Consider the following 8747-nt stretch of genomic DNA (forward strand, 5'->3'; position numbering starts at 1 on the left):
CATTCATCAGGCCGTTTCCTGAAGCCATTTCTAGACGGGGGAAACGAGAGTTGCGCGACTTTTTAATCCGTTGCATCTGCCTAAATGCACTTTCTTCAGGACAAATACTTTACAAAAGTCGATGCATCAGACTGTTATCTTTACTTCGGTCTGATTATTTTTGTAATTATCGCGGCGGATTAGCAGACACACGGGCTTGAAAGTACCGAGGCGAGAAAGGGGTTACCCTGAATCCGCAAGATGAGAAGAGGGATCTCCTCGGCTCCGGACAAAGTGATTTTATCGGGGATCGGGGGCTCTCCTCTGGACAACAACATAATTTTAACAACTCTCACGGATCGTTTAAACCCCGGTCAAGCCAACGCGACGTATATCCAAATTATAACCACCCCGCCGCCTTGCAACATTACACAGACATCAACTGTGTGTTTGTCTGAGCCTCAGATCAACAACATTTACACAACTCCACAGCAGGCTGCAGCAAACGGAGCCGGACAACGACCCACTCTGGGGAGACCGCCGGTAATGACCCACACCGCCCGGTTCAACACAACTATTGCAACAAACACACACGACCGAAATGTTAGCTCGCTATGCTAGCCGAGCTTGTTGTTCGGGGGACAGCTAGCGCTAGCTGCTCGGCGAGGGATGAGCTAACTAGCCGAGTTACTACTGCTGCTGGCCGCTGCCCCGAGGAGCAGAGGAGGCTCGCGGCTAGTTTAAGTTAGTTTTGGGGTCCACATAAACACAGACACGTCCTCTGGACTGCGTGCTAAGCTAACTTCGTGGTGGTTTTGCGTGAGTCCACTTGAGCTTCGCAGCCGGATGGAAATATTGGTAAGAGATGAGTAACGTTAGCGGTCGGCCTAGTGGCTGCTGTCGGTGCCCTAATTTGGGGGTAGGTGGTGGTGAGGGAGGGGGAGTGTGGGGTGGGGGTTGTTGAGCTGCTTTGCTTTTAGTTACCTTTTTTTAATTTTTATAAAAGCTTTATAACAAGCACGAGTGGCTAATCCGTCGCGCGCTTAGCTAAAAGCTTCCCTCGACTTTGGAAACTACTCGACAGACATTGTCCCCTCTCAGGCGCGTGAAGATGTGAGACAACTTGGGTGAAGCCTGGCAGTGTGTTAGCTCTCAGGCTAGTAACGTTAGCGGCATTGGTCGAGGGGACGTTACTAGCTGGCGGCCTTGAGCTTAAATTAATTTGTTTAGCACCCAAGTGTTTCGTGTCCTCCTGCGATTGTGAATAAAGTGTGACGCTCTGGTGCCAAGCAAAGTGAAACTCGGGGGAGTTTGTTGCTGTGCGGACTGATTGCACCGTTTCCTGTGTTCTCCTGTGTGCACAAACCACGCAGATTAGTTTTGAGCAGCTCTCTGGGTGTTTGGTTCGTTCACGGCTGTTCATCTTTCATGAACCCGAGCAGCCTCGGTGTCTCAGGCTGGAGCCATGACCAGGCAGGGGGTGAGGGGAGCTGCTTGCTGATATAAAATGGCTGACATTTTGACTGTCAACAGAGGGCATATTATTCTTTCTCAGACTTGAGCTTGATTAAGCAAGGAAGTATTACATATGTGAATCTATATGGGGTTTGCTATACTTAAAATATGTAATGCACCTAGTGAGTGTTGAGTGCCTTAACCTCTCTACATGGGATTTAGAGGGGAATCAAATATACCAGTACCCTGGTACTGGTGTGCTGCTTGGACACTAAAACAGGATGGGTTTGTGTCAACACAGAAGATCCAAGGTCCCCTGGTTAAAGAGACTGTTCACTAATCCACCATGCCATGTTTAACAGTGATGAGGACTTCAATGCCAATATAGGCTAGTAAAAGGGAAAAAGTATCAAGTTTTTCACTTAAGAAAAAGCAAATTTATTTCAGGGATGATTATTGGGCCGAGGGAATTCATATTTTGCTGTTTAAATGACCCGGGGTGTTGAACACGGAGCCTAAATGGTCTTGCACATGGTGTCCAGTACGGCGCTGCCATTTAACATGCCTACTATTGCTGAAACCATATATAATTAACATACTGCACCAGAATATAATGCATTGGGATCTCCTATTTGACATATTTAAAGTTCCTGGGTTAATTCATGGTGCTAGCTTGTCTCTGTAAGTACACTAGTGTTGTCTTTCTCTGGAATTACTGTGTAGTTGCATGATTAAACTCCTAGGTGTGACTCACTCTTAAGCGATGTGGGTTTGTCTTGGCCAATGCATTCGGAAAGGAAGAAATCACAAACACTGGATTAGCGCAAGACCAGCAGTTTTAAAATGATGTGCTGGCATTTTAACAATAAGACATCTTGTCTTTTGAACTATTTCATGACGGGTTTGACTGCTCCGCCTCCAGAAATAATAAAAGAAAGACGGCTCTTTTTGTCAAAGCTAAAATGGAAACGGCAGCAGGAGAACTATGACCTCTCGGCTTCAACGACCAAAGGGATTTTTATGTACCATGTGTCTTAATCAGTGTACAAACTTTTTCAACTATTCTAATAGTTCAGAACTCTGATGCTGAAGACACATGCATGATGCATTTAGGATCACACCTAATTCCTGCCAAATATCCAAAACAGTCATATGTGCTGTTCACAGTATATTTCTGTTCCCCTAGGCAAAACGGCGGCTGGCGCTCGACGACTCAGACCACCAGTACCAGTCAGAACCAGCCAGGACTCCAAGAGGCCGAGCAGGGACCGCGGTGGCCAATGGGGCACGGCTAAAGACACCCAGAAGTGAGAAGCGCTCCGCCACCTTGCACATGTTGCCTAGAACGATACAGCGCCATTCTGTGTGAGAGGAGGTCCGCACCGAGTTTAATACAGGAACAGCCGCTATTCAGCTAGTTCATACCGTTGTCGGATACGTTGGACACTGATGCTGGAGACTCACCAACGGTTAAAACTCTAAGTGCAATGGAGTTCATCCCTTGACCATCATTTCACATTCATGTATGGGAATAACAGGCACTCAGCATTATTCTAAAGTATTACATTTTCCTTTTAATTTCACACGGCATCTAAATGCCTCTGCACTTCTTAGTAGTAGCATCGACACGTAATATTTTTAGGAATACCTTGTGGTTTATATTATCTTGCTTTATAATGATAGTTTTTAAATGAATTATGTCAGTAAACCACTTTGAACTGAACTTGGTCACTTTATCATTCACCTGGTGCAATATTAAGTGCAATACGTTTAAGTACTTTTTATATATACTTTTCTATCCAGTCTGTATATTAATATTCTACTGTTTTACTGCTTATTTATATTACTTGATTTTATTATTCTTTATTCACGTGTGAGCAGTGCTGCTGTAATCCTGTAATTTCTCCACTGAGGGACTAATAAAGGATTATCTTATATGTAGACTTAATGCCACCGTCATGTCTAAGTGACATGTCGCAGCACAAAATAACAATTTGCATCCTTTGGATTTCACTGAAAGGCCTACTGGACTATTTAATATAGTTGGAACTTGAATATAAACACAATCTTTACTGTTTCATGACGTACGGCCACTGCAGCAGTGCACTATCTTGTTTCCAGCCACAGGACGTGTTGGAGGATGAGCGAGATGACACCATGCTCCTAAAATGCCTCTGATGAGGGGAACCGATGCTATCAACACAGAGCCGTTGATATTGACGTTCAAGTCCAGCAAATATCTAACCTGCAGCCCGACATAAATGTTTCCAGCGGGTGATATGTTGAAGTTCAAGTGAACTTCAACTAGTTCCTTGGCCTGTAGCAGCGCTTCGGATTCCCTCTTCATGAAATTCTCACATTCCCAGCTGATTATCATTTGCCTTCAGCAAGTCCCGCTGCATTGCACTCGCACAAAACCAATGCTGTGCATTTTCCAAAATGGCCACTTTTCTCTGGCTGAAGTTGAGAAAGGGTTTTCACATTATGGACGAGCTCACTTGGGCCTTGACATACTAAATTGAACTGTTATTAGGAAGTTTTATGTTTTTCCTTCCTTGCAAAATAAGACGTCAAGTCAAAAAAATCCAATACATTGTCATTTCATATTTTGTTTCTTGCTACTTTTCCTCTACTGTAGCGCCAAAGTCTCCTCCAGAAAAGACTCGATACGACACCTCCCTGGGCTTGTTGACCAAGAAGTTTGTGGACCTTCTTGCTCAGTCTTCTGATGGCGTCTTGGACCTCAACCTCGCCGCTGAAACCTTACAGGTAATTTCAGAACCAAAGAAATTGTGTTGGAGATAATGTGTATCTGTTTGATTAAAGCATTGCAACCGTTTTCGATGTTTGTGTTGAGTTTGCTATGATTGGTAACTTACACAGTTAAATTATCCACTACATGGGTGACTGAGACCTGTTTCCTTGCACATTCAGGTCCAGAAAAGGCGGCTGTATGACATCACCAATGTGCTAGAAGGCATTCACCTCATCAAGAAGAAATCAAAGAACAACATTCAGTGGATGTAAGTGCTCACTCTGCCACTTTATCAAAAGTCCAAAGCAGATTAATTACACAGATTAACCATCATAGTGTCAAATAAAGTCTCACTGACGCTCGTTTTCTGCTAATATTCAGTAAAAGAAATGCATTTAGGAGATCAGCATTAACGCTGTCTAGTTGCCGATCCCTGATATTGCGACATTGTGAGCAACAAATCTGTGCAGGAAGGAGCTTGTGTTGTTGGCAGCACTGGAGCTAACAGCTGTGACCAAGGGGGCGCTTAGACTTTTTGGTTGTAGGCAGCACGGATTTATTAAAGCGGTACATTTTCTGTCACTCGCTCGGAGGCTCCCTCCCTCCCCCCCCCCCCCCCCCACACACATTTTTTTTTTTCACGAGTCCAGCAGTCTTTTTTTTTTTTTTTTAAACGCCTATGTAGTGCAGCCTGCTGAGGCTTCCATTCAGCCTCGAGCCCCACATGGTTTGTGCTTCGGCACGAGCAGCGCCGGCTCTGGCTGGTCGTCTCAGTAACAAGTCGGGCCGGACTCAGCCAGACGTCTTCAGTTTAATCAGAGGCTTTCATTTTTAGGTATAGTTTGTATTTTGATTTTGTTATTGACTAAGAAAGATTTTCCCAAAAGGTTTGGTGTGTAATACATGTTTCAAAAACAAAATATTAAAATACCCAAATAGAAAAATGAATACCTATCCAACGAACAAATTGCTAAATACTAATATTTATGTGCAGCCCCAGTTTACACTGACTGGCACAGTTGAAAGGGATTTCTGGGACGCTGGTGAAAGAAAGGAAAAAATAGCCTCATCCCCTGTACATCAGCTTCTATGACAAAGCGATCTGTCTCGATATGGCTCGTTGACAAAAAACATGATCAGTGCTTCTCTTTCTCTATTATTTCCTCCTTTCCCGGCTGATCTGTTTTGTGTCTCAAAACGGTGATTTGATCTGAACGATGCGTTTTGTGATCCATTGATGCTGTAACTCTGCTCTTTTAGTGAAGGCCCAGTATTGGATATGATGGGGTTGGCATACGTTTAGATGGAGCTAAAATGAATTCAATCCATATCAGTCACCTAGCTTGTAAATAACCAGACAAACTGCTGTTAATCTTGTATCAAAGGACGGTAAGAAATCATTTAACTGTCTTAGTTTCATTATCTTTTATACAGACGAAACATTTTCAGGGCTCTTCATTGCTGTGAAACCTCGGCTTGAACATATTATCCTCTGCAATGTCTGCTCAAAGGGAAGATACCTTTAAAGCAAAAGTTACATTTAAAAGAAAACTCTTTGTCGGCGCTTTCTTCCCGCTGTTCCAGCTCTTCTACCAAATATTTAAAACCATGAATAAGATTAATTAATCTAGCAAGTGAAGCACCTGACCAGTACTAAATCTATTTTGATTCACTCTGCTCTCTCTCACAGGGGCTGCAGTCTGTTGGAGGTAGAGGGGGCACTGAACCAGAGGCAGAGACTAACATCAGAGGTTTCTGCACTGGGGGAAGAAGAGCAGAGGCTTGAACAACTCATCCAGAGATGCAGCTTGGATATGCGACACATGAGCGAGTTGCAAAGCAATCAGAAATATCCTTTTGTTGTTCGTAGACGTGTCATCCAAGAGAAGAAAAAAGTGTTAGAACTTGGGGCATTACATGTTACGTAACTCATCTATACTAACACACCGGCACGTGTAATGCATGGTACAACAATCACTTCAGCAGCTTGGAGGCTTGTGGTCATATAGTGAGCTTGCACATGCATGAATGTTTAGCATTGACATGGACTGACAATATTGTGTTTATTTCTTTAACCGCTTCGTCTCCACACATGCATATGTAACGTACCAAGACATCAAGCAGCTGGGAAACCTCAGAGACCAGACTGTCATTGTCGTCAAAGCGCCCACAGACACCAAACTAGAAGTACCAGACCCTGATGAGGTACGTGTGCAAAACACACCAGCTGGATCTGCCATGGCTTCTTGTGACCTATTGCTTGCATTTCCCCTGTTGGACTTTTGGGGAAGTTGACTTCCGACTGTACACGAAAAAATATTATAGTGTGTTATCAAGTCTTGTGATGAGTCTGCAACATGCGAGTCTGAATGGGGCTTATTATTACCCACCAGCTGTGGAGCTTGCGTATAGTTTAGGTGACCCTTCTAGAGTTGATGATGCTGATTTGTTTCTCCAGGCATTTGAGTATGACTCTAATGAAAGCAAGATTTAGTAAATGCAAAACACGAGTTACCAGTTTCTTAGGTGCTAGACTCTATGTGTGTGTGTGTGTGTGTGTGTGTGTGTGTGTTGAGCATTTACAAGTGGAGGTCGTATGGAAAGCAGATTTGTTTGTTTTTTGATTTTTCAAGTAAGGTTCTCTGTCTTTCTAATGTTTTGATGATTTATTCTTCCTTCCCCTCTCCAGAGTTTGTCAATCCATCTGACCAGCACCAAGGGTCCTATAGAAGTCCTTCTGTGTCCAGATGAGGAGAATGACCCCAGGAGTCCTGTAAAAGACAGCAGCATGGACATCAATGGGAACTCACCTTTCCTCAAAGTCCTTCAAGGTTTGTCTAGTTTGGTGTGCCCCAAAAATAATTGATTGACGTTCAACTTTCTCTCAGGAAAGTAGTTTTCTGCTACTTCCACTTGGTTTTCCTGTTCAACACACGGACCTTTAAGACACAGTGTTGACATATAGACTGGCATATTAACATTAATGTAACAGCATTGTCAATCTAAAAAACAGTTTGGCTTGCATGTGAACCGCTGATTAATTACACGTGTGAAATAATGTTTTAGTGGCGTCCGCGATCGACCGATTTATTAAGTCAAAATATGCAACCAGGATATCGGCATTCATGCTTTCCATTTGCCGATCCCTGAAAATGTTACATTGTGAAGAAGAAATCTGTGTTATAGTTGTTGCCAAGAGAATCCAGTTATTTGAAGTAGTTGTTTTCACAGAAATATAAAATAGATATTAGAGGGAGAATTTTGTTCAAACTAGCTCTAAGCAGCTTATAATGCATGATTTAAAACTCCCTTTTTCAATCAATAAATTATAATATTCTATTTCCTAATTATTTTTTTATGAAAACGTTCTTCTTATGGTTCCTCGGCCATGCAGAGATAATAACTCGTTGACTCCCCTTTTCTTTCACAGGTCCCACTTGCTCGTCCACTTCTGCCATCTCCTCCCTGGCTCCACCTTCTTCTTCCTCAGCCGTCTCCGTCACCACTCTCTCCCCGATCTCGTCCCCTTACACTAGTCTGCTCCAGCAAACGGAAGACCAGATCCCTTCAGCCCTGGGGCCTTTCTTAAACCTCGGGCCTCCTCTTCTGGACCAAGATGACTACCTTTTAGGTTTGGGAGATGACCAGGGAATCAGCGACTTGTTTGATGCCTGTGACTTTGATAAAATGCCCTCTCTTGGCCTGGATGACCTCTTGTGCAGCTAACATCGGGTAATAGAAATTCATATTTAGAGATAGAGGGAGAGAGACTCGGTGAGAGTTTTGATGCCTGTGCCTGACTGTAGTTAGTGGAAACCAATTCTAAATAGATGGAAAGAATCACCGAGGGCTAAATGCCATGTTCTTTCATGGTGTGGGAGATAAATGGCGTGCAGGATTTCACTCAAAAGACACGACTGGTCAGTGTAGAGATGTATCCCTTGCTCTTTGTCTCAGCCTATGTAAGGCCTCCAGTGTAGCTGGGCGTTGGGAGGGGACATCCTAAAGCTTGTTTTTGTTCAGTATAAATTTGGAGGGGAAGGATATCCACTTCTGTGTGTGACGCAAGGTTCACGTCGCAGTACAGGGAACAAAAAAGATGGAACGGCTCGAAGGAAAACGCCCCCCCACCGCACCACCTGGCATTAATGCACATTGTGGGTGAGCATAATACCCACGTGTGGTTGCACCTGAGATGCACAGATATGATCCCCAAAAAACATCAGTAGAATGATCAGAGGTAGGGAAGAGGAAAACTGTTCAATGAATAATCTGGAAGGATCATGCAAATATTTAACACAGCTAAATTGTTAATGTAAACATTAAAGGCAGTGTTGATAATCTTTAGAAGCATTTTTGATACTTTTTTTAAAAGTTCTTAATACATCCTGATGGAAATTCATGAATCAAATGCTTTGACGGAAAAGAGAAATAATCTGGTATCGGATGCAGGAATGTAATAAACACGTCCACTCGTTTCATTCAGCCCTGAATGCAGTGATTGGTTGCTTGTCTGTCTGCCTGAGAGTATTCTGCCCGTGCACTTATTGCTCGTCCC

The 8747-nt window shown here is 43.4% G+C and overlaps 1 protein-coding gene across 1 annotated transcript; it reads left to right on the forward strand.

Annotated features, from left to right (window-relative positions):
* Positions 1 to 240: 240 nt before the first annotated feature.
* Positions 241 to 7915, forward strand: LOC306744827 (transcription factor E2F3-like; the record flags this gene model as incomplete). Its single annotated transcript, XM_079227516.1, has 8 exons — positions 241 to 522; positions 2621 to 2741; positions 4073 to 4203; positions 4369 to 4457; positions 5880 to 6055; positions 6282 to 6394; positions 6879 to 7020; positions 7620 to 7915. The coding sequence occupies 8 exons, from the start codon at positions 241 to 243 to the stop codon at positions 7913 to 7915; spliced, it is 1350 nt and encodes a 449-aa protein (XP_079083642.1).
* Between the last annotated feature and the right edge of the window lie 832 nt (positions 7916 to 8747).

Source organism: Taurulus bubalis (assembly GCF_910589615.1).
Source record: "Taurulus bubalis genome assembly, chromosome: 12".
NCBI lineage: Eukaryota > Metazoa > Chordata > Actinopteri > Perciformes > Cottidae > Taurulus > Taurulus bubalis.